This window comes from Amblyomma mixtum, chromosome 4 (assembly GCF_055824585.1).
Source record: "Amblyomma mixtum isolate Tamu chromosome 4, ASM5582458v1, whole genome shotgun sequence".
NCBI lineage: Eukaryota > Metazoa > Arthropoda > Arachnida > Ixodida > Ixodidae > Amblyomma > Amblyomma mixtum.
In genome coordinates this window covers 9,611,761-9,638,453 of record NC_143015.1, presented here as the reverse complement: position 1 = coordinate 9,638,453, position 26,693 = coordinate 9,611,761, and the positions used below count along the sequence as shown (strand labels likewise).

General features: G+C 46.5%; 1 protein-coding gene across 1 annotated transcript in view; it reads left to right on the top strand.

The window, feature by feature from the left end:
- The window catches only part of LOC149345656 (cytochrome P450 3A14-like), a 40,762-nt gene extending 15,950 nt beyond the window's left edge, over window positions 1–24,812 (top strand). Inside the window, exons 4-14 of the mRNA XM_089541172.1 lie at window positions 698–794; window positions 1,459–1,584; window positions 2,058–2,307; window positions 10,541–10,671; window positions 11,978–12,053; window positions 13,407–13,482; window positions 14,725–14,833; window positions 17,126–17,214; window positions 18,583–18,723; window positions 24,133–24,298; window positions 24,729–24,812. Coding sequence (XP_089397298.1) covers window positions 698–794; window positions 1,459–1,584; window positions 2,058–2,307; window positions 10,541–10,671; window positions 11,978–12,053; window positions 13,407–13,482; window positions 14,725–14,833; window positions 17,126–17,214; window positions 18,583–18,723; window positions 24,133–24,298; window positions 24,729–24,812 — 1,345 coding nt within the window. The remainder of the gene's footprint in view (window positions 1–697; window positions 795–1,458; window positions 1,585–2,057; window positions 2,308–10,540; window positions 10,672–11,977; window positions 12,054–13,406; window positions 13,483–14,724; window positions 14,834–17,125; window positions 17,215–18,582; window positions 18,724–24,132; window positions 24,299–24,728) is intronic.
- Window positions 24,813–26,693: the final 1,881 nt, after the last annotated feature.

Sequence of the window (26,693 nt, the reverse complement as noted above, 5' to 3'; positions counted from 1 at the left end):
GCCTGCCCTTTAGTACTGTATACGCCTCAAGGGCCCTCTTAACATCACTAAGCCCTATGACATCCCATGTAATTGCCGCTAATTCCTCCAACAGCTCTGCTAAGCTAGCCTCACTAGATAAGATTCTAGTGTTAAACGTTGCCAGGCTCAGTTTCCAATGGCGGTCTGTCCGGAGCCACTGATTCTTGGAACCCTCCGCTGCGTCACAGTTCTGACCGCCGCCCCGGTCAGCTGCTTCGCAGCCACTGTCGACTGAGGGCCGAGGGTTAATTGGTTTGTTCATAGAAGGTTGCGGCCAAGTACTACACCAGGGTAGCCAAATCTCGTTCTGGTGAGAAAGTGCATGGTCGGTTCTGGTCACCGAGATCAGACTGCACTCCAGGCCTGGTTATCCCATTCCATCGACACGCAGAGTTTTTTTTAAACCGCTGGAGAGTTGTGCGGCACCGGGATTCGAACCGCGGATGCTCTACCTCTGCGCCATCGCTGCCCTTTTTTTTCAGGATGGTCAAGACTTGTGAACCTGCAGAAGCACCTTGACAAATGTATATTGCTAACGGAAAAATAAAGAACTTTTACTTTACTTACTTACTCAATTATACGTAATTAATTATATGTGATTACAGTGATTATGCGTTGCCCTAATCGCGAGAGCCATGTACTAAGACGCTGTTTCCTTGCGCTGTATCCCATGCAGGTTCTACAATGGAGCCGTGCCTTTTTTGTTGGTCAATGACCTGAAGCTCTTGAGCAAAGTGGAGATCGAAGACTTCCACAATTTTGCAGAACGAGGGGTGAGAACACGTGGATTTAGTTCGCTAACAAACCTTCACTCTTAATGCATTACACGTAATCCTCCATGGGATAGACCCCAATACTCGCAACCTAAACACAAACTAGGAAACTTCAGTTTTGCTGGTGAATACTGTCGCGTGGCTTCAAAATGTGAGAATAAGTGCTATCCACCACTTTAGAGCAGCACTACTTCATATGTGACCTCTAAGGGGACATAGACATGATAATAGTGATAGAACAGGCTGTGCTCAAACATTGTTGACGTTTACTGTCATTGTCAAGTCAGACTGCATGCGGTGTAAGTTCTGCATTTAAATAGTAAAGTATTTTTTAATAATGGGTTTCTTTAACGCGCTCAGTATGCAGGACCTGGCCTGCTATTTTGGTACAATTTTGTCTAGAGACGCAGTCGTCGAGTACAAGCACAAAAACCTGTAGTTTAAGGCTGTTAGTTAAGAAGGGTTTTATGTCACTGGTGCTCCTATAGAAGCTGATCTGGGCCAAGGGCAAAGAGAAAAAGAATAAATAGACAGAAAGCCAGCGCGAAATATGCTTGCTAAGCGCATTCGAAAGCAGAGGAGGATCTGAGACGAAACACCTTGCTGCTTTTTCGATAACTTTACAGTGGGAATTAACACTCTGTGTTTATTCATTTTCATACAGAACCTCATCGAAGTTACGGCCATGCCCGACATTCACAGGAAGCTCATTGTAACCGCTCCTGTTAATCGATGGCGCGAGATGCGGGCGGTGCTGAGTCCGGCCTTTACGGCCAAGAAATTAACCCAGGTGAGCAGTTCTTAGTTCTCAACATCATCTACGCATAGAAAATTCATCATTCAGGTGCAGTAAAGTCGGTGATCAAATGGTAAACATATCCCTCTTAAAAGCAGCGACTGAGACAAAACCGAAAAGTTCTAAAGTAATAAATTCTAGTCACTCTGTCGAAATAGCAAATGTTGATTTATAAGATTTAACAATGGATACTTAGACGCGGATTTCATGCCCTCTCGTGCGGTGAACGCTAGCGATGCTCCAAGAGGTTGTATTCAGAGCCTGTGTTGGACTTTGTGCATATAAATTCTCCATCTAGGCACGCTTGTCGTCAATAACGTTACGCGTCTGATTAAAAGTAAACAGGGGGAGGAAAGCTGGCCCTGTCCAGCCTTTGTCCCGTGGTTTAGCTATTGTGCATTTGATTACCATTACTTATGCCTACAGAACAAACTTGCGAAACGGCGCTTTACCTTCTCATGGCGCAGATATTCGTCATTATGGACGAGTGCACAGACACTATGATAAAGCTCCTTGAGAAGAAGGCCCACACTGGGGAGGCCGCGGAGTTGACGAAGACCTTTCGACGCGCGACCATGGACAGCATGTTCAAGGCTGGCTATGGCGTCGACCTTGATGTGCAGAACAGCCCTCCAGGTGGGGCCTTGGACCAGATGGCTGATGGTGCGAAAGAGCTGGTGCGTAGCGTACCTCTGCACGGTGTGACTTTCTGGTCCAGTGAGTGCCATTTCCTTACTCTTGACTTTCCTCTTCTGAGTTAATGGCGCTTCCAAAAGTGTCTTGAAGGTAGTTAAGCGAGGCACTGCGCAATACAGTTATGGAGAAGAGCACAAGGAAAGGTGCACGTGTTTTGCGCCTGTCCTTGTGCTCTTGCAGTCCATGTAAATATTGCCACGTATCATTGTAGTGTTTGTTCGTTCACGCTCAAGGCTGCAGAAAAGGGGTGTTATCATTTTTGTTCGTGACGAGAGAAGCGACCAGTCTAATCTCGATTGTTCACAGCCATGAACAGCTGCATCTACGTGTTTCCAGATTACTCTAGATGATCTCGACCTGTTATCAAGAAGTTTCCTTGCCAGCTTTAAATTGAACGATGCCGCTAGCAGCTGGTATACGTAGTTCGACGATTGACGAGCACGCTTGTTGCTTACGCCGCCACCGAGTGAGTCAGTTCTTTTGCGGGCGCAAGTCAGCCCAAATAAAGAAGTTTGTTTGCAAGTATTTCTGGTGTCTTCCTGACCGCTGGACTGCCCTCACTACAACGTGACATCTGGTGGAGGTGCTGGGTACCCGGGGCTGCTGCAGAATTATTGGAGTTGCCCACTAGGGCAAGCTAATGGTGGACGTTGCTACTTGCGTTCGCTTCCGGTTAGGGTCCGGCAGAGTCCCGAACTCAGGTGCATCGCCTAGCAGACGTCACTTGCGCGGTGGACTGGACTCAGGTCCTGTGGTGAATGACTCAGAGGGCTGGCGTCACGATTTGCTGGGGGTTTCCGGTACATGGAAGGCTACCCCGCACCTCCACCAGATGACGCCCGAGCCCGCCAGTATGACCGCCAGCAGCGCTTTTTGTCAGCAAGCTGCATGGACACCGCTAACAACGATAACCTGCGGGAGGTTATACGTGAAGTTGTGCGAGAGGAGCTCCGACGATTGCTGCCAACGGGAATGCAGCCGCAACTTTCATCGCTCACTGACGTCATCCGGGACGAGGTTCAACAGGCCTTGGGTGTGACGCCGACACCCACGCAGCCTATGCAGCCCCCAGCTATGACTTACGCCGCAGCTGTGCACCGTCCTGCACCTCGACGACGGGACCCAAGCCCCTATCGCCCTCAGCCAGCTGCGTTGGACCGCCGCCCACTCGCCCCAACCCTCCCGTCCTATGAGCGACGCGCGCAGCCGAGGAAATGCGACAAGTGGAGAACTCCCGACCAGCGCCGCCCACTATGCTTCCACTGTAGCGAAGCCAGTCACGTCCTCCGGCACTGCCCATACAGAAGACTGGGCATCCGAGGGTTCTCTTACGACGCTCCACGACCCCGACCCGGCCAGCGACCAGCCGAAATCGAGGAGTTTTTACGTCGGGAAGAATACTCATCGCCGAGCCACCTATCACGTTCCCCGTCGCCATCGTCCCCGCGCTTTGTATCTCCTAGCCGAGGTTACGCCGTGCGTGGACGCTCCCCCAGCCCCCGAAGGTTAAACTAAATAAAGCAGCCTCTGGAAGTGAGGTTGCTTCTAAGCGCAATGACAAAGATCCTCCATCGACGAGTACTCAAGACCATGCCTCAACTACGACGACAACACCGACGACGACGACACCGACGATGACGACGCGGCCAGACTTGAAGCTTTTACCGCTGCCCAGTGAAGAAACGTCGCAGTACGCCCACCGTAGCCTCACTACTCGACGAAGCCGAGATCGGACACCGAAGACAACGTACAATACGAGAACGCGAACAAGTGACCTTGAAGTTACTGTCGATGGTCACGCGGTTACAGCCTTGGTGGACACGGGAGCTGACTACTCTGTCATGAGTGGCCCACTCGCTGTCCGACTCAGGAAGGTAACAACAACCTTGGATGGCCCGCTGATCCGCACCGCAGGTGGCAACCTGATTACGCCGTCCAGGACGCTGCACCGCGAGAGTTACTGTAAATGGGAGAACCTATGCGACAACCTTCCTGATCCTACAGCAATGCTCGAGAGACGTGATTTTGGGAATGGACTTCCTGAACGAACATCGGGCGATCATCGACCTTCGATCTAAGTCGGTCAAGCTTTCCACGGAAAAAGCCATACCTGTTGCGACGGGCGCGACTCATCACGTTGCCTTAAACGTCCTCGATGAAGCATTGAGCGTGCCGCCCCGATCAAGTGTTCTCGTCGGCATAGGTACTGGAGACATCGAAAATGCCGAAGGCGTTATCGACGGGAACACCCAGTTACTCCTGGATCGAGGATTGGGCGTCGCGAGGGGAGTCGCCGAAATCCGAAATGGCCAAGCCCAGGTGTTGCTAACCAACTTCACGGAAGAATACCGGCATCTAAACAAAGTTACGACGATCGCTTTCCTCGACGAGCTGGCAGACATCAGAGACGTATTTGCCCTACCCGACCAACACGCAGAACCATCTGACCAAGGCCATCAACCCACGTTCGACATCAACCCGGCATTACCCCAGAGCAGACAAGACCAAATACGCAGTCTTCTTCAAAGGTACACCGATTGCTTCTCATCAGCATCGAATGTGCGACGAACCCGGCTTGCCAAGCATCGCATTGTCACAGACGAACAACGCGCGACCACTGCGACAGAGCCCCTACCGCGTATCGCCGCTAGAACGCCAAGCTATTCGCAAGCAAGTTGAGGAAATGCTACGTGACGGCGTCATACAGCCATCGAGGAGCCCATGGGCAGCACCGGTAGTCCTAGTGAAAAAGAAAGACGGCACCCTTCGCTTTTGCGTCGATTACTGCCGCCTGAAGAACATTACGAAGAAGGATGTCTACCCCCTCCCCCGCATCGACGATACACTGGACCGGCTGTGCAACGCTAAGTACTTCTCATCGATGGACCTGAAGAGCGGCTACTGGCAAATTGAAGTCGACGAAAGAGATCGCGAGAAGACTGTGTTCATCACGTCAGACGGACTCTTCGAGTTTAAGGTGATGCCATTCGGCCTCTTTTCTGCCCCAGCGACGTTCAAGCGAGTAATGGATACGGTGCTCGCAGGCTTGAAGTGGCAGATTTGCCTAGTCTACTTAGATGACGTTGTTGTCTTCTCCTCAAGCTTTGAAGACCACCTCAAAATGCTTCGGATAGTGCTGGAAACGATCAAGTCTTCAGGCCTGACACTGAAACCAGAGAAGTGCCACTTCGCCTACGAGGAGCTGCTGTTCCTTGGTCACGTCGTAAGCAAGGATGGAGTTCGCCCAGACCACCAGAAGACGGCTGCGATCGCACAGTTTCCACAGCCTAATGACAAGAAGGCATGCGCAGATTCCTTGGATTGTGCGCTTATTACCGGCGATTCGTCAAGAACTTTTCGCGCATCGCTGAACCTTTGACCCAACTTACCAAGGCTGACGTGCCTTTTAAATGGGAAAGGCCACAAGAGGAAGCTTTCAACGAGCTGAAGCGCCGCTTACAATCCCCTCCTGTGCTCGGGCACTTTGATGAAAACGCCGAAACCGAAGTTGATACCGATGCAAGCGGGGTGGGCTTAGGAGCGGTCCTCGTTCAGAAAAATGGCAGAGAGGAAAAAGTTATCGCCTACGTTAGCCGTAGCCGTTCACTGTCGAGAGCCGAAGCCAACTATTCGACGACAGAGAAAGAATGTCTCGCCATTATTTGGGCCACGTCGAAATTTCGCCCCTACCTATACGGACGACCATTCAACGTTGTGAGCGATCACCATGCTCTGTGCTGGCTGGCCAATTTGAAAGATCCCTCCGGCCGCCTTGCTCGTTGGAGCCTGCGTCTTCAAGAATTCGACATAACTGTAGTCTACAAATCTGGCCGCAAGCATTCCGATGCAGACTGCTTGTCACGAGCTCCTGTCGACGCAGCACCCGAAGAGGAAGACGACGACGCTTTCTTAGGACCGGTAAGCGCCAGCAGTTTCGCGCAGCAGCAGCACTCGGATCCTGACTTGCAAAGCCTAGTTGATTATTTGAAAGGCAAGACCGCATCGCCTCCCCGAGGGTTCAAGCGGCAACTGTCGTCCTTCGTCCTTCACAATAATGTCCTCCTGAAGAAGAACTTCGCGCCGAACAGGGCAGTGCATCTTCTTGTCGTGCCCAAAAATCTCAGGAAAGAAATTATGCAGGCATGTCATGATGAGCCGACTGCAGGACATCTCGGGATTGCTCGCACGTTGCACCGCATCCAGGAGAAGTACTATTGGCCGCGGCTAGCTACCGACGTTTCCCATTACGTGAAAACGTGCCGTGAGTGTCAGCGACGCAAAACGCCTCCGACTAGACCATCCGGACTCCTGAACCCCATACCACCGCCAACTAAGCCCTTTCAGCAAATTGGGATGGACCTCCTCGTCCCCTTTCCGACCTCTTCATCAGGAAACAAATGGATCATCGTGGCCACCGACTACATGACCCGCTACGCCGAAGCAAAAGCGTTGCCTAGTGGTACCGCCACAGAAGTCGCAAAATTTTTTGTCGAACAAATTCTCCTGCGACACGGCGCCCCGGAAGTGCTCATCACAGACAGAGGAACGGCGTTTACAGCGGAGCTGACGCAAGCCATTTTAAACTACAGCCAGACAAGCCATCGGAGGACAACTGCCTATCATCCACAAACCAACGGAGCAACATAGCATAGTGGGCGAGTTGGTATTGCATCTTTAAGGAACGAAACAGCGCAACTAAAACGAAGGACCAAGAAAAAGAGAGCGCGTGTTCGTGTCTCTCTTTTTCTTGGTCCTTCGTTTTAGTTGCGCTGTTTCGTTCCTTAAAAAAAAAAACCAACGGACTCACAGAGCGTCTGAACAAGACCATCGCAGACATGCTCTCCATGTACTGTCAGCGTCAATTGAAATGCGAACAAGCCAATTGAAACGCGAACAGCACAAATCGCAAATATTATACTAGGGAGGCAAAGTACTACAGAAGTTGATTTCCCCATCGAAGCCGAAAAGACCGCTCTTCTGAAATGTTAATAGCCCACGCCTGTATTTCACCTCCAGCCTCTAATATGCTTGAATTTTTGTGCTCGCGTTTCAGGTGTTTTGTTCGCATTTCATTTGACGCTGATAGTACATCGACGCCGAACACAAGACGTGGGACTCCATTCTGCCCTACGTGATCTTCGCCTATAATACTGCCGTCCAGGAGACAACCAGGTTTACCCCATTCCAGCTGGTATACGGCAGGAAGCCCAGGACAACACTCGACGCTATGCTCCCGCACGTTTCGACGAAGACAACCTCGACGTCGCCGCCTACCTTCATCGCGCCGAGGAAGCCCGAAGACTTGCGCTGCTTCGCATTCAAGACCAGCAGCGCACCGACGCCCGACGCTACAACCTGCGCCGACGAGACACGCATTACAAGCCAGGTGATCGTGTTTGGATATGGACGCCAGTTCGCCGCCGTGGACTGAGTGAAAAGTTGCTGCGACGCTACTTTGGCCCGTACAGGGTTGTCCGTCGCATCGGTGACCTCGACTATGAAGTCATCCCCGACGGCACGACAGTATCTCAGCGACGCCGCGCACGCCCGGAAGTCGTACATGTCGTACGCCTGAAGCCATATTATGAACGCTAAAGGACTCGAAGTTTTCATTCTCCGTGTTTATTTTCATTTTAAAGCATCGAGACGATGCTTCTTTGGAAGGGGGGTAATTCCACGTATCATTGTAGTGTTTGTTCGTTCACGCTCAAGGCTGCAGAAAAGGGGTGTTATCATTTTTGTTCGTGACGCGAGAAGCGACCAGTCTAATCTCGATTGTTCACAGCCATGAACAGCTGCATCTACGTGTTTCCAGATTACTCTAGATGATCTCGGCCTGTTATCACGAAGTTTCCTTGCCAGCTTTAAATTGAACGATGCCGCTAGCAGCTGGTATACGTAGTTCGACGATTGACGAGCACGCTTGTTGCTTACGCCGCCACCGAGTGAGTCAGTTCTTTTGCGGGCGCAAGTCAGCCCAAATAAAGAAGTTTGTTTGCAAGTATTTCTGGTGTCTTCCTGACGGCTGGACTGCCCTCACTACAACGTGACAATATTGCGCAATCCCTCGCTTAACAATGTACGGCCTACTTGCCCCACAACGTGCACTCTTGAACTATTAAGCTGGTGTCTTGGGAATCGCCAGAACTGCTTTACAATTGTTTTGTAGTGGGTGGTGCTTTCACTGAAAGCAAGAACATACAGTGGAAATCATAGCAGTCTGATGCATTCAAGAGAAACTTAAGAGCTACAGAAGAGTGCTTAGAATCATACCCAACGATTCTGGACAACATAATTTTTGAACGTGAAAGAGTTTATGACCGCAATTTTTACATATATTGTAAGATTTCATTTAAACAAAAATATACCCGCTGATCTCCCCTCGGCAGGCTTGCATTTTTTTTATCTTAACGTTTTTGCTGTCGTCAAAAGCGTGGCCCATTAGTTTTCTATGGCGGTCTTAACTGATCGATGCGAGTGATGGAAAGTCTTTAAAACAAACATTTTGCTACGCGTAAGAAGAATGGACCATTACCTGCGATATTTCGATTTCAGTACCTTGCAATTTTCTAATATTGAAATTTTGTCCAAGAAAGTTGGCCATGACGGGACATATCTCCCTGCTTTGCTCCACGGGCTTTGATACTGAGAACGATCTCCACAGGTGGTACTTTGAAGTCTTTAGTAGTCGAATAAATGCGGTCGGATAATCCATTTTACTGAGGTCGCGAATGTACCCAGTACAAGCACCGAATATACCCAAGCCAACGGTAGGGTGCACAGCCTCGGTAGGCACGCAACGTCGTATTTGCTCACAGCCGTGTAGCTCAATTTTTGCGACGAGCACTGGTAAAGTACAGGTAGATTTCAATCGAAATCAAGAGGAAGAAATGGGCTTGGGCAGGGCATGTAATGCGAAAGCAAGTTAACCGCTGGTCCTTAAGGGTAACGGAGTGGATTCCCAGAGAAGGCAAGCGTAGCAGGGGGCGGCAGAAGACTGATGAGATTAAGAAGTTTGCGGGAATACAGTGGCCGCAACTGGTGAAGGACAGGGTTAATTGGAGAGATATAGGAGAGAGGCCTTTGTCCTTCAGCCGGCGTAGTCAGGCTAATGACGATGATGACAGGTGGATTTTATTTCCTTAGATATCCCTTGCTGGTGAGGCTGACGAAATACTTTCTTTTAACACTTATGAAAGCAGCCTAGGGGTTGTCAGCAATCTTGATGCACAAATTTTGTATTAAAATCAAAGTTCACCGCAATTACAACAGTTTCACTGCTGTTCCTTGCTCTTCTATGGCGTACTGCGCCTCGTTCGTTACTTGGAACCAAGAAAACTCTCCCAAGCAAGCCTCCTTAGAGACATAGTGCAACAAAAAAGAAAAAAAATATAGCACACGGTTTGATAAGTAGGCAGGCATTTCATCACCAGAGCCTGGCCTTCGCGCAGGAGTGACCAGTACTGACGTGCGTCCGCGAACACTAATAGTGTATGCGCGTACGCTGTATGCACCTGCAAATGTGAAACAATTGAATAACAGAGCAAAAAAATTGCTGCAATGACCCTGAAAATATGTTAGTCTTGAACTTCGCTCAATATCCCGGACGCTGCATTCAGGAAATAGGCTCTAATTATGATTCAGGATAATTGGACGAAACTTCCTGAATTCGCAAATAACTTACCTTTCGCCATGCCCTGTTCATGTTAATTCTCGCACACATGATGGAAGCTTCGATGCGGCATTGGGCCATAAATTACACGCGGAAACAGAAATAAAAAAAATATTTTCCATAGCGATACTACCAAGCGCTATTTATTGTAGAAAGAAAAATGATTAAGGATACAAACGAAAGGAGGTCTAAAGGAACAAATAAATAGTAATGTATTGATATAACCTTTGTTATGTCTTGCTTTCATTAAATTAGGTTACCAAAATCACATGTACAGTCATCGTCACACTCCTGTTTACTGCATTCCTAGCGAAAAAAAGCTGTAAGATGCAATGACCTCATACAGATTTGTCATATAAATGTTAAAGAATGATTATACAAATGACTTTCAAGTTTTGTAAGTTCTTACAAAATTATGCATTTCTCATCCGAATGTCCAGTGCGACATATGTATGAGAAGGCTTGTATGAGCTTATCTCATCGTGCAGCTTTTCAGTAGGGTTGTTTCTAATCTTGGCGTGTACATCTGTTTGAGATTGAGTTCATTGTTACACAGCCGGATGTGGCATTTCATTTTTGCAGGCTGCTTCCCGGAGCTACGCCTCGTATGGCTCCTTCTCAGCTGGGTGACGTCAGGCCTTGTGATCCCTTATTTCGCACTGACCACTAAGTTCATAGAACCTGTCTTGAATGAAAGGAGATCGAAGGCACTGGTGAGCGTGTGACGTATTCGTTATCTTTAGCAGCATGTTAAAGAGTCCTAACACGGCCAAAATCAGCAACAGAAAATAAAGTACAACTCAACAAAATGATTCCAAGGTCATTAATGAGTGTTTAAACAATGTTATTTTAAAATACATCCACGAGTTTTCGCATCCATGCTGATTCTTCAGATATTTTACTTCTTCATATATGTTTGCGATTAAGAAAAAAAATCTCTGCCTCTCCCGTAACCGAGAGTAGAGTAAGCATGAAATGTTTACGGGCCTAATGTCATCTCGGTGGACACCCGAACCGCACCGTACAGGAAGGGAGCAACGCCACCACCCGTTCAGCCAACACCACCTAGAAGGTGGTGTTGGTTCAGCTCGATGCCTTGCCATTTGAACGCAAGGTTTTTTGAGGAAAGGAAATGGCGCAGTAATTCTCTGCCATCTCGGTGGACACCCGAACCGCACCGTAAAGGAAGGGAGGAACGCCACCACCCGTTCGGCGTGATGCCTTGCCCTTTGAACGCAGCGCTTCTCCCCGGATCACGTATGACAACGAAGTGTAACATGGCATTTATGTGCTTTTTGCACGCGTTATTAGAAATCGGAAATTATAATTCCGTGCATTATCAAACCGACAGCTCCACTGATATCTTGATAAACATTGAGAAGGCACTGGCAGCAGTTATTTTTTGTCTCGTTTGGAGACCAACCGGCGCTTGCATGCCGGTCGCGTAGGAGGGCTTAGAGAGTCTCGTTAAATCTCGTTAAGTCTCGTACGGTGCCCGGATGTTCTCGATTTAGAGCCCGGATGACTGGAATTCAGTGCCCGGATGAGTGGATTTCAGTGCCCGGATGACTGGAATTCAGTGCCCGGATGAGTGGATTTCAGTGCCCGGATGACGAATTCAGTGCCCGGATGAGTGGATTTCAGTGCCCGGATGACTGGAATTCAGTTCCCGGATGAGTGGATTTCAGTGCCCGGATGATGGCTCTCGGTCTCGGCGTGACGTCACCACACTGCCGACAACGGGAGCTAAATGCATTTCATGCTTAAAAGGCGGAGACAGACCAGCTCTTCGGGGATTGAGTCGTACTGCGAACCGATCAATTCTGGGCGAGCATGTAATCCACTGTGATGAAAGATACGCAGCGAACCACGTAGGACCTGCCCTAACTTCCAGCTTCTAATTCAGAAACGAAAAGTCAGCTCTTCATACCTCCTCTAGTCGGTCATATTCTGTGCTTTTTGAGCGTTATGACTTTATCTTTAGGACAAATATATTGCGTTCTATAAAATCTTTTGCAGTATCAGAAGGCTGACGTGCTGCAGCTTCTGCTGAACAAAGAGAACAGAGGTGAACTGTTTGAAAACGGCAAGCACGGTAAGCAAAATGTTCGGTTTACCAAGTTGTGTCTTGGGTTAGTTCGGCTAGCATTCGAAATTTTGAAAGCGCATCTGAGTGCAAGAAACCACAGAATAGGACCAGACAAGCATTTGTTGTGTCTAGTTCTGCCATCCCTTGGCATTAACCGGGCTTTAAAATTCGATATTTTCGGAATTTTTTTTCGGCTTGACTTGATGGAAGTACTGTATATTGCCTATCCTGCCCACCGTCTCTTGCACCAATTCCGCCTCTGCACCGTAGAAAAGATGCGGTCGTTAGTCTTGTCCTTGTCGTTATTGGGGCTGTAGTTGTTATGATTTAGGTTTAAATTGCCAGGAATTCAAAAGAACATGAATCAGAAAAAGAGCGAGCTTGCAACTGCTAGGGAAGCGGACACGTCACCTGCATGATGTGGAACAGGAAGGCCTCTCAGCATGGCGGCACTTGCAGCGCACAGATTATTGAATTAATACTCGTACCAAAAGACGACGCTGAACTCGTATCGAAAAAAGAGGTTCACAGAAGAAAGCCTACATAAGAAAAAGCATAAACAAGAACACTGGAAACAACAGGGACAAGAAAGCTAGCACCTGAAACAGGAAACTAAGAGATCGGCTCATCAAGACATTCTGAATAAAACTTAAGAATAGAGAAACAATGAGACTTATTCAGCCCGCTAAAAAATATTAAAAGCGGTACACTGCACGAAGTGTGTAAACGTGTTCACTTCGCGAATGAGGCTACAAAATGACAGCAATAATAATGATATGGTAACTCAGTCTCATGAAAACTTACCTTGAAAAGCGACAAAAGTCAACGATGCGGTCAGTGGAGACGAAAGGCATTACTTTGTGTGAAGAAAAATTTCTCCACCACTGCACAATAAGGCCTTTTCTATTTTGTTAGCAGTCCCCTTAAAGCTGAGTTCACTGCAAAGGAGGTTCTGACCAGCCCGAAAATGTGTGACCAAGTGTTGCACTAGAGCTACATACTGAACTTTTGCGATTAAGTGCTCGCCCCAGTTGGTATCAAAGGTTAGTGTCCAATGGTCAGTCGAATTGCAGTTCTAGTATCTTAACTTTATTGCGTATTAAGGGTCTTGCGCTATCAATGCTCGTCTAATTTGTTTTTACAAAAATTGGCTCATCATAACTGCACGATTTCTTTAACTATACTATTGAAACTCCAACCACACAGGGGTTCTAAGTCTGCGATTACTTTTTCAACCATCACGAAAAAGGCTGCTAGTATAAAGGACCAGACATTATTGACGTATTCTTCTGAGAACTTCAGGGGACAGGAATCATGAGCAGCATTAACGTAGATGTCCTTCCTGTGTACTCAAAACAGGGCGTGATGGACAAAGGAAGCTGGCGCTAACAAAAGAAGAAGTAATTGCCAATTCCGCATTATATTTGATTGCTGGGTACGTATGACTCAATGTACAACGATTTTTGTTGGTACCTGTGGGGTTCCCATAAAAACCCTGAACTAACTCTACATGTAGGTGCAGAGAAAAGCGTATTGCGTCCATTTCGATGCACTGGTCTTAGAAATACAGAAGTATCTGTGAAAGCAGGGCGCTTTTTAAAATTTATTTTGTTTCGTGCAAGTGTGCACAGCATATAAGTAGATGCCCATGCACTATGCAGCAACTGGTGTTAAGCGCCTATTCCTGGATTTCGCGTCGTTGTTGTTTGCCGTAGTCTGTAGTAGTCGTCGGCATAACCGGCAGGTGCGTTGCAGAGGTGAACCAGGTGAATTAGAGGGTGGTTACCATGAAAGAAAGAAGCTATGGCGTGAGCAGAGAAATGGTAGCGGGTTGGCTGTTACCGCCTGAACCATCTTAATGGGATGCCGCGGGAGGAGCAAGATATCGGGAAGGCGGAGGAATCCCCAACCAGAGGATGGTTATCCTGGAAGGACGGTGGTATGGCAACAGCGCGAGAAGGAGCGGTTGCCACGGAAACCACCCGGAGGGTAGTTTCATTGGAAGGACCAGGAGCGTGGCCATGAAAGGAAGCTTTATGGCGATAGTGTAGGAAAGCGTAACCAGATGATAGTTGCAACGGAAACCATCTGGAAGGTGATGACCGAAAAAGTAGGAGGGTGTGGCGGAAGCGGGAAAAACCCCAAGCGGAAGATTGTTACCATGAAAGGAGGAAGATATGGCGAGAGCGTGATAACGCGCAACCGGTACGTGGTTGTCATGGGAACCTATCGGAGTGTAGTTACCCTAGAAGAAAGAAAGAGGGATGGTCACGGTGGGTCTCGAGGGGTGCGCCCGCTTCCCTGGAGTCCGGTCCTCCTGACCATACCTTTATCATCGGCTTGGGGATTTTTCCGCTTGCACCACATCCTCTTCATTCCGCGGTAACCACATTCCAGGTAGTTATCGTGGCGACCATCACCTGCTTACGCTTTCCAACGCTCTCTACGACGTTCGTATCCCGCTTCAATGTACACACAAGCATCGAAGAGTTTCGCGACGGCAAAATGTTGAAACGCAAACGCACACCCCTCCCGAGGGCTCGCTCTCTGGAAAGAAAGCGATTGCGAGATGTCACGTCTACATAGGTCTGCTGCGCATGTCATTGGACCTTGCGACATAGAACTGAAGGAACATTCCGCAACCAGAGATTAATTGGCTGTTTATTCTTGTACACAGTTTGGAAGCGACACCGAATGCTGCGGCACTCGCACTATACCTGGTTGCTCAGCGCCCAGAGGTTCAAGAAAGACTTCGGGAGGAAATTATGAGCGTTCTCCAAAGAGATGTAAGACAAAGCACGGTATCTGATATTAGCAGGCGACTTTTACAGCCGTGTATGAGGTGTAGCACAGCTGAAATCATTTATGCCCTCATAGGGCAGGAAACGTAAAACTGTCACAAGCAGACGTGACAGTTTTAATCAGCATGACGTAATTTTCAAATCAAATCAAATCAAAGGTTTATTTTGCACTTCATACAAAGAAATGCAGGGCACAGGGACAAAAAAGCTTGTCAGAAGACAGCTTGACAGGGCCCCTGCGCCCTTACAAATTGCTGGCGTACAGTGCAACAAAAAGCATCACTAAGGACTGAAATAACATGACATAATTACCACAATCAAAACGAAATTAGGTACACAAAAGAACTACTACAAAGATTTAGCTGTTTTGACCTTGAGGAGTGATCAGTTGCAGACACATTTATTAAAAGTTCAACAGATATGTCTTAAGTTCGGCCGGTTTCATGCTGTATACATTTACATTTTTTGAGATTAACTCATTTAGAAGCCTGCTTATACGATTTTCAATGCTGTTCCACCCCTGACTCGTCCTAGAAAACGGAACCAACCATGATTCCTGGTTCCGAAGAGAATATTGCACGTCAGGAGGCCGTTTCAGATTAAACAGTGATAGATATGCCTTATTATTGAATTTCAGGCATGTCTTATATCGCGTTATCAGTCGGTAGCTGTACAAGTTAGTGAACGGTAAAACGTTGTACGCTTGAAAAAGAGGCATTGATGGTGCGTCCCAAGAAACTCCCGCAACTTGCCGGAGAGCTTTTTTCTGTAATATGTGGATTCTATTAATATTTACCTTTGAGGTTGTACTCCAAACTAAAGAGCAGTAGTCTATTTGGGATGAAAAAAGGCAATTATATACCTGAAGTTTAAGCCTTCCAGGTAAGACATGACGGCAGTTACACAGTACTCCAACTACTTTCGCCAATTTAGCAAGGACATAGTTCACATGCGAGTTCCATACCAAATGTTCATTAAATATGACACCAAGCACCTTAGTCTCTGGTACAAGTGCAATCTTGTCTGACCCAATATAGAGGTCAAATCTGCAACTTATGCGTTTTTGGGCCACAGTAAAAAGGATTGCCTTAGTCTTTTTAGTGTTAATATGCAGTGAGTTTGCTTGGCTCCAATGGTGTAACGCCTCAAGGGTGGCATTGGCTGCATCATGAAGATTGTCAAGGCTGTCCGACCTTATAAATACGCTCGTGTCGTCTGCATAGATAATGAAGGAAGCATGGTCTGTGATGTTTACAATATCATTTGTATATAAATTGAATAACAAAGGTCCTAAGACACTACCTGATATTGTTTTCACCTTCTTCTGTTCTGCTGTAGGCTTTGGTTTTGCGGTGAATGGGGGAATGAAGTATACCATGCAGTCACTGCGTGAATTTATCTTTTACTCATTATTTCTTTCACAGGAACCAAGCCAAGAGGAAAATAAATACGCTCCCATTTCTATAAATAAAAGGGGTGGGAGCTCGAAATATTCGATTTTTTCCATCTCAACTCCCTTCTCGAATATTTATTACCAATTCATATAACGAAAGAGACTTTTCTTGAACTATAAAGTTTTGCAAAAAGACATAGATATCGCTTGCAGTAGCATGTGTGCTTCAGTGTATAAAACAGAATAATTACTCACTTATTACATATTTGCTCCATCATTAGAGATTACGACAAACATTATGTTGTCCCTTTGAGAAGAAACGCTGGAGGCCTTCAGGCAGGGCTGAAGTTAAGCCCCTCTGTGCTGCTTCTACATTTCTATAATAATTTGCAGAATGAACACAAGGTTACAGTCAGCCTAACTGTTCTTCATCGTACAGGGATTTCGATCGTCGCCTGCGGTTTTTCACAACGGCCCTTGTCCTGCCCTAGGAAGAGCATCGGAGATGAACTTTCATTCATTCTACTGTTCGGGCGACACTTCAATTTTTTTCTTGCGCACAGACTTGATAAGGAAAAATGTGGTTTGGTGCTCGTGTTTTCTTACTTTTAGTTTAAGACTTGCAGGGTCTTGAAGCCCAGGGCTAAAGGAGTGAAATTTAACCTCACGAGGAAATGACGCCTATATTTCAAACAGAGCATTATAGTACAGCAGAGCATCGCAATACTAGGAGGCTGTACGCCATAATGACTGTGAACAATTTATCTTTGCAGACATAAGAAACTCTAAGAGGCGCAAGAATAATGACTTCGGGAGTAACTTTTTTCCAATATTTTAACAGTGAAGAAACATTGTCTAAATAATCGACGCTTATATTTTTGCAGAAGCAGTTCACGGACAAGAACGTCTTGAAAATGCAGTACATGGACATGGTACTGAATGAATCTATGCGCTTTTATACAGCAAGTGTAGGGTAAGTGACAAGATAACTTGAATCCATGTATGCCGTAGAAAGTTGCACTGCAGAAAAAGATGTTGTGACCGTCCTTCCATCACCAGCCTGACTACGCCCACTACACGGCAAAGTCCTCCCCAATTCTCTCCAATTAACCATGTACTTTGCCAGCTGCGCCCGCCGTATTCCCGGAGACATCTTGATCTCATCCGCCCACCTAAATTTCTGCCATCCCCTGCTACTTTTGCCTTCTCTTGGAATCCACTCCGTTACCCTTGAGGACCAACGGTTATCTTGCCTTCGCATTACATGCCCTGCCCAAGCCAATTTCTTCCTCTTGATTTCGACTAGGATGTCATTAACCCGCGTTTTGTTCCCTCACCCACTATGCCCGCTTCCCGTCTCTCAGCCCTACAGCTATAATTTGTCTTTCCATAGCTCTCCGCGTTGTGTCCTTAATTAAGTTAGCCTTAATTAAGTTTTCGTTAGCCTCCTCGTTTATGCCCTATAGGTGGGTACCGGTAAGATAAGGATAAGGATGGGGTGGAGCGCATATGGTGGGTTCTCTGAGATCATGAATGGCAGTTTACCAATATCCCTCAAGAGAAAAGTATACAACAGCTGTATCGTACTCGTACTCACATATGGAGCAGAAGTGTGGCTATGACAGCAGTGTGCGATTAATATTGTATTTTCGAAGAACAGCCACCCACTTTCACTGAATTATCTAATGCTATTACCTGCCCAGACGCTTCTCTACTCTAGAACTATTTCCACTTTTTAACTTCAGCAGCGATATCAGACACTCGTGTTTTCGACACTTATGTCTGGTTTGGTCTGGTTTATGGGGTTTTACGTCCCAAAGCGACTAAGGCTATGAGAGACGCCGTAGTGGAGGGCTCCGGAAATTTCGACCACCTGGGGTTCTTTAACGTGCACTGACATCGCACAGTACACGGGCCTCTAGAATTTCTCCTCCAAAGAAAATCTAGTCGCCGCGGCCGGGATCGAACCCGCGTCTTTTGGGTCAGCAGCCGAGCACCACAACCGCTGAGCCACCGCGGCGGCTACACTTATGTCTAATTTTGTAGCTAAAAACTGATGTGTTTTTCCGTTATTCATTTACTCAACCGCGCAAAAACCAGTCTTAATAGTCCTTAAATGGTAAAAAGCATGGCGAAGGTCTTGAATATTTGTTCTTATCATTTGCACCAACGAAAACTAATCGACCAAATAGATGAGAGCCTTGCACTAGCTCAGAGTTACAGCAGGACTAAATGCATTATTTGGCAGAATGTGTGATGTCACGCATTTAGTTCGTTAAAGACAAATCAGTTACTCCGACATGGACACACGGTGATGATTCGCGCTAATGACCATACTCAGGTTCGTGACTCGGCGAGCCGCAAAGGCCTACGAATGTGAAGGAGTCAAGATTCCTAAAGGCCTAAGCGTTCTGGTGCCTGTCACTTACCTCCACCACGACCCAGAAGTGTGGCGGGAGCCTGGAAAGTTCGACCCGGAAAGGTAAAAAATGTGGCGGCTGTACCGCTTTAAGAATACGAAGCCCGAGTATGCACGCAAGAGCTGTTGTCGGGCTGGTTGGTGATCGTCCACTTAAGCCATGCTATACTGCGCTAAAACAACGGCACATAAGAGAAGAACACAAGCACAGGACGAGCGCTTGGGTTCTTCTGTTATGTGCCGTTGTTTTCTTGTAATATAGCATGGCTTCTGTAGAGTACGCACGCAGTGGCCTGAGGCGTGTGCACGTTTATTGACAAAGAGTAAGGCCCACTACTCGGTCGTTATTACCGTAACTGCACTCAAATATTTCACGATTTCGTATCTAATCGCGCATGCAAATCTTTACATAATTCCCGGCTCAAAGAACGTTCATTAATAGCTTACACTCAGTAACTAGCGGTACCAGCTGAGGGGAAATGAACGCTGCCAACCGGTTTATTGAGTTTGTGGAGAGATAAGGTGACGCGCAGAAGTTTTTCAGAAGTGCCACCCCAAGGCGTATCGCTAATCAAGACATTTTTGTTTATTTTTCGTGTCGTGTGCGTGGGCTCCACTGAATTCAAAACGTCCAAGAATTATATAATTGAAGAGGAGAGGGAGGAATCACCCACTTCCTCTAAGGCAAGGAACTGAACTGGGGCGTTTATGGGCTTTGGCGTACTACAAGACAAACTGAAAACGCAAAGAATATGGGACAGTGGGTTGCGTGAGCCTAGCAGGAAGGCTATCATGCCGATAGTTTTCTAAATTTTAGGTAAGAACGTGCCAAGTGGTGTCTAGCCCACGGCAAATGCAGGATTCTTAAGGATGAGGTAATATTAGCGCTACTTCGGCACAATCATCAGCGGTTCCCAGCTAACGTTGTTTTCCCGCACAGCGACGTTGGGAGCACACTTTGAGGTTATTAGTTTAAATAGCACCCAAACGAAGTTCTCTTATGAAGAGCACGAAGTACAATAACCGTGCCCAATGACGAGCGCTAATAGTGATGGAAAAGGCGCGTTGTGATCATGCAGCAACCACAATGAGACCGCTGTTTTTTTTTATATCAATAATTGAACAATAGAGTTAGTGGCTCATAACGAGGTTAAATGGTGGCGTATAAAAAGCTTCTTTCCCGACTGGAATTCGCGAATGTATATTTCGAATTTTTCTGCATGTTGAAATAGTCCGCGTGAAGTAAGAGAAAATTTGATGTAAATGATCCAGAATAAATGTGGTACAACATGTGCATCGTTTATTGCATCAAGATATCAAACGTGAAGTTTGAAAGACCGAAAAAAAAACTCTTTGCCAGCACAGTTAAGAAACGGTTTTTTTTCTGATGCAAATAAAACCTCTTATGGTTGTCTAATTGCGTTGGTCGAGAAAAGAACTGCAGGCATTCGCTCCACTGAAGGCTAACGGTGCAAAAATACTTTGCGGTGACGTGCTGCGGGAGTTCAAAGAGAATTAGCATATCGGAGACGCACTGGTGGAGCGGTATATACCGGATTACCGGACGCCTCCCCCGCTTGCGCAATGGCAGGGGTGGAGGTACTGCTCGCGTCCGCGGCCGGTATTCCGTGACTGAGCATACATCTCCGCTCTGCTAAATCCCTCCATTGTTCGAGGAGTTGCGGAAAGCTTCGCTTCGCACGACCATTAAGCTAACTTGAGCTACTTTGCCTCACTGTGCCTGACACCTTGAAGTTTATGAATTTTTCGACATGCTAAAGACGACGTTTTGTGCTGACTCAATATGCGAAGCGGCATCAGTTAAAGAGACTATGAAACAAATTTATTGAGATTACGTAAAGATAGGCAATCCATCACTCGTCACCCCAGCGCAAGAATTTTTGAGCTAGCATCAATAACAACGAAGCTATAGACGATTAAAAATCACGCTCCTCCTCTCCCCTCTCAACTCGTTCGCGCGGGGCACCATAAAAAAAAAAGAAAACAGCTCCGGGAATGGGCACCGCCCATGAATACGTCATTCGCTGACGTCCGGTTTACGACTTCTGGTTGTCCCTCTCGCGAGGAGCAGCGTGCGTCGGCGTCGGCAGCGTCTGTCCGGTCTCTGCGCGTTCTTGGCTCCTGAACTTGCGACAGAAAGAGGCGGCAGAGGTAAATTGAAAACATATGCGCGAAGGCAATGCCCTGGATCGCGCTTGGCTGAGGGGGGCGCGCGGCGGCTCGAGCAGACGATTTTCACCGCTACCGGAAGTGTGCCCGTGACGTCGTAGCTGCCGCGGCTCGAGCGAATGACAGCGTGTGGTGGCCTGCCGACGTCATGGGACTAGTGACGTCTGTTTTCCCGATTTTGGTTCCAAAATAGCTCCCTACGAAGACACCAAACGGCCCGCGAATTTAAAAAAAACACGATTTTTAAAAATTCATAATAAATTGCCGGCTCAGTTCCAAAGACTCATACTTGGTGTCAGTACTTCTGAGCATCACTTGTAACATTTACAAGCGGCTTTTAATTCTTTGCATGGTCCCTTTAAAAACCTAAAGGAATGGTTATTTTGGTTGCTAAAGACATGAGAGCGCAAAACAGGGACACGGACGAGGAAGGGAACAGGACGAGCGCTGCTGTTTCTTGATGCGTATCTGTGAGAGGCGATTGTCTGCGATCAAGAGCATGGATAAGAGCAAAGGCTATTTAAACATTCTTCCCTGAATAAATCCTGTTGAAAGTGCAGCGCTCGTCCTGTTCCCTTCCTCGTCCGTGTCCCTGTTTTGCGCTCTCATGTCTTTAACGAATATGCACCAACAAGCCCAGTTTCAAGTACTTCTTAGCCATATTTTGGTTGCATTTTTCTTACTTATGGGTAACAGGTTACACTAGCTCCTTTTGTTCTGTATTCCACCTGCATCTTGCAAAGCAAACGCACATTAAAACTGAAGGATAGTGAAACGTACAGAATAACCTTCAGAGCCATAATGATCGCTGCGAAGTCTGGTGTATACACAGCCTTTTAATTGCAAGAACTTCTTGTTCAAAAGTGTCTCCGTACTGTTGATAGTCAGGGTGCTGAACTTTCTCGAATGCAGTCGAAAGCCCTGAATTCAAGTTTTTGTTAAAGTGGTGCTGTCTCACTTCCCGCGTATTGTTTCTTGCACTTTGCGTTATTTCATTATTTCCTCCAAAACAGCTCCTACTCTGCTTTCTTTACTGCACGAGATCGTCGGCTTCGTACAGCTTCTAAGATATATTTGTTCATAGGAGCTAAAATTGTGGGCCTATAGCTGCTAATAAAGAGTATACATCCACCTCACTGTTGGACTGCTTAATGAAATCCGACGTCATGCCGCGGTATCATATGATAAAGCGCCGGAAAGAGGCGACGCAGTGCAAGCACGGATTAGTGCTGTATCTCTGCTGCGTAGACACCGTCAGCTAAACATTTTGCCGGCTGTACATTTCGATGTGATGTTGAGAGTGACCGATTCTGCATATATGTATGTGGGAATAACTCATTAAAGATATCGCGTCATACCCTTAAGGCGGAGCTTAAGATCCGCTCCAATTTTTTATTTCTCAGTGTTTTTTTTTTGCAATCGTTTCGTTTTGCTCGAAAGCATCGAGCCGATTCTTCTTTGAGAGGGGAGTATTGTGGCGAATCATTTTACTTCTTGTTCGTTCACGCTCAAAGCCGCCGGTACGCGGTGTTATCGAGGTGCGAGTTGCGACCGGACTTCTCTCGACTAACCACGACCACGCGCAACTGCTTCCATACTTTTCCAGACTGCTGTAGTTGCTATTCACTCCTTATCTGGAAGAATCCTTGCCAGTTTTAAATTGAGCGCGTCCGAGAGAGTCCGGGATTTCTGTTCGAAAACCGCCGAGCACGCTTGTTGCTACGCCGCTGCCGAGTCATTCAGTTCTTTCTGGGTGAAGGTCTGCCCCGTAGAGTTTCTTGTAGAAGCCTTTTGCCGATATTCTTGCTCTCCGAACTGCCGTCACCAATACGTGATAATGTGTACAGGGAGCATCACTTCAAATGGAAAACTGTGCCAGAACATTTTGGGACACAATGTTGAAATCGCCTCTGCGAACCTATGTTTGCAAAGGCAGCCATGCTTGTGCTCCAGAAAGATCAGTTATGGTAATCTGATTAGTGGAATCCCCCAAGGTGGAGTAGATTTGTAATAAGGGAGTAATTACTCACTGAGATCCACCCGTGCGCAGCCATACAGCTACAAAGGAAAGGTTTTCTTTGTAGCCGTATGGCTGCGCTCGGGTGGATGTCATTGAGTATTTACTCGCTTATTACAAAAGATCAGCTATAAACAGTCATTCCAGACACACGCAGTTACGGAGACCAGTGAGGACTGTGCTCTATTCGCGGCACTTGTCTCTGAAAGGAATCGATTTTATTTTATTCTCGAAAGCAGAACAGATGACGTCGGCGCGGCTGTTGCGCATGTTTATCGCCTTCCATTTCTGGGAATCATCTTGTGTTCTGGCTATAACGGGCAAGCAATGTACAAAAAAAAAACATCAGGTGAAAGTCAGCGCCCTTGTGTTTGTCTCGACCGCACTGTTGTACGCGCTTAGCGCTCTTCTCACAATACAAAATAACTTCATTATGATCAAAAATTGTGATTTTCACCTATGAAGTGTTATCCTGGCCGTTATGTTATACCCCGACAGGGGTCTTTCAGGCAATAAAGTGTAACGCATTACACCTGCCATTCGGCTTTTCTAAGTAAAGGTTAAGAAAAAAATTCTTTAGGAAGAGGTACTGGCGGCTCGCTGACGCGCTTTCTTTCTCTGCCTGACAACATGCAGTATGCTTCCAAACGTTCTCGGTGCATCTTGTCGGTCGACTTGAGCATAAGTTTTCTTTGCTCACACAATAGGGTGCGTTTTGATCTGGCGCGGCGCAGAGTCAAATAACTGGGGAGTGATAATAGTGCATACGTGTACTCGTGTTCCCTGAGCCGTTAGTTGAGACAGCGGCCAGTTCGGAGTAGATACACGAGACCGCAAAACAATGGCGTTTTTGTATACAAATGCTTGGGCACATTTTGCGAACTGTCGCCCGGAACGTACCATTGGCTGGTTTCAGTCACCGCAGTTAGAATATCAGCAGTCATACCAGCTAGCGCCTATTCAGTACTTGCTAAATAAGTTCTGGCAATAGTAACGTTGACAATTTTCAGAGGATAATGAATATATTGGTCTACATCTGACAAATAAATGCTTCGAGATAAGAACTGCTACTGCGAAATGAATGATGCTACATGCTCTGAAGTTACCTTAAGGGCAAAGCCGCTCCTTGCAGTGTTGTATCGCTTGTGCTCAACTTTGGTAGCAATAGAGTAGGGCGCAACTCATGTTTTTTTTATTATCACTGAGCTTTCGTAAAAAGTGCGCGCAATATCCAGTCTTACATTTGAGGGTGTTTTCACGTACAGGTTCAGCTCCGAGAACAGGTCTCAGATCCACCCGGCCAGCTTCCAGCCTTTCGGCAAAGGTCCTAGAGAATGTCTTGGTCGCAATTTCGCAATTCTAGAAATTAAGCTAATGCTTGCGAAATTTCTGGCAAACTTCAGAGTGTCCATTGACGAAGAGCATCACAAGGTGAGTATATTGTTGAGTGTATTATCGCACGAAGGCGCGTGCAGAAATTATCGCTGTACGCGAAGTTACTAATGATATGGCCTAATGATGGAACAAATAACTGAAACGTTCACGACGTGTCTACGTGTATCTAAGGAACGATTAAAATTAAATTCAATCCCTTAGGACGAGTTATAGTTCTGTTCCCATTCTTGTTCTGGCATAGCATTTAAAATTCTGGCTTTCCACCATTACAGCAATTTCCAAAGAGTCGAACTGCGCTTAGTCTTTGTGTTAGCTTTCCCTTAAGGTGAGGACTGGGATCGCACTATAAATGCTCGCTGCCAGGCTGGTTTGACGAGGCGATGGCAGTTCTTTTCTGCCGTCTTGAGGCTTGCAGACTGGACTGTTGACAAAAAAGCCGCTCAAAAATGTTTCTCTTTCCAAACAGGAGCCCATCAAGCTCTGCTCGTCATTCATCTCTGCTGTTGTGCCAAACGGCGTCTGGATGAAGTTTGAGAAAGTGGACCCATGAAGCAAATTTTCATCACCATCATGGCTGAAGGCCCTGCAGGAGGATGGCAAAATTTCCAGCTACACCACAGCTTACGCAGATTTACGTATGGTGCCAGTGCAAGCAAGCTTTTCTACCTATTAATCACTTCTCCTGAAGCTATGTTGCTCTATAATTTCTTCTGCGCTGGAGTCGGGCCGTCAAACAGTGAGCCCACCAACACTGCACAATAGTATAGCGCCCCCGATCTTTTGAAATTAATCTGAAATACCCTCTTCCAGTAGTTATTTACAAATATTCCTTGTTGTGCCCTCTTTGAGTGCCTTAATGCAGCATCTGGAGTAATCTTCCCCTGACGTGCTGTGCTCGTGGAGCAGAGGCGCTGCCGATGATTAGGGACGCTGTTCTTCGAGTCATAACGCAGGGAATCAGCTGAAAAGCGAAATATCGGGTTTCGCAGTTGTGGAGACATATTAGGAAAACAGTGTTTTCAACTGGATAGTGCCCTCAATCAGGAATACCCTGTATTGGGACAATGGGACAACGCTCTAGAAAAACTACTTGGAATGTTCGTTATTCTGACCTTTCTAGAATACTAAGTAAGCGCAGCGATATTCCTGAGATAAAGTTTTTTAAATGGTACCCTGCTCAGAACACAGATGAAAGACAGTGCGCTATCGTTTTCATAAGGGAAAAATAGTTAATGATTACTAAACACCAAACAGTCGTACTTGATAGCAAACTTATTGATTAGCACTCGTGTCATTTTTATTTAATATATGGATTTTATGAAAGGTATGAAGCAAAGTTTTCATCTTTTTTTGTCTGGAGACAGTCTCGCCCTTTTGTTTTCTTTAATACCGTCTCTAGTGATTCTTCTCATGGGGCTTTACTTGTCAGTAATATCAACGTACCTGTATTTTTTTTGCATTGCATCAATAAGACTAAAGATGGGTAATAAGGCTGATATGTGCAAATCCAACCACACCTTTTTTGTATATTCTGTCAGCTGTGAGTAAATTTTTTTGTTGCTCTGATCTGCCAAAATAAACGATCTAAAGTAAGCAAACCACGCGTCACCTTATTACATGCTTTCTCAACATCCTTGACACAAAAACAGAACATTTTTTTTCTTGTACTCGTCGCTCTGTGAAAATGACCGGATGTAGCAAAGTTGCGAAGGCCTTGTATTCTTAGAATGAAAAGGATAGTGTCGTTAGTGAATGAAAACCAGGCCGGAAGTTGCAATAGGTGTCGACCGCCGTACTGAGTTTCAGTCTTTTCCCCTTACATATTTTAAATGGTGTATGAAGAAATAAGTAAATCGTATGCCGAGAGGACAGCGTATTTAAGTACTTCGCATTATCTGTGTTTCCATGCTCTTTAAAGAACTATGCTCAGTAAGATTTTAATTGGACAACTATAGAAATGCGTATATAATTTCTTATAATGCTCGGCAAAAATGGCCTGCTGCAGAGTGTTATAGCGTGTTGCATGCTGTAGAAAATGATGGAGCCGAAAGTATTAACAACTATCTCGCTAATGGGCGATGAAAACTTCAGAAATGCATCAAGTGTGCCGATCACGTATACTACTATCTAGATAGCTATTAGGTTACGCATCTCTGCCGACATGTTTATGAGATTACCACGGGTACTGATTTACGTTGACCTGTTTTCTCGCTCACAGACACCGAGTAGATGTGCCCCAAAACCAAACGAAGCTCAACAAGGGGGAAAGTCGAAGGAACAATAAGACGTCTGATGTTGCAAATCTGTAAAAATCTTGCGTTTAGGCGATTCTGATCACTAGTCTTTTGCATATTTAGCTTTTGTGAGTATTACGCGACAGCGTATACAGCTCGTTCGGTCGAAAAGCCGTCGGCGTCGTAGTTGTGGTCGT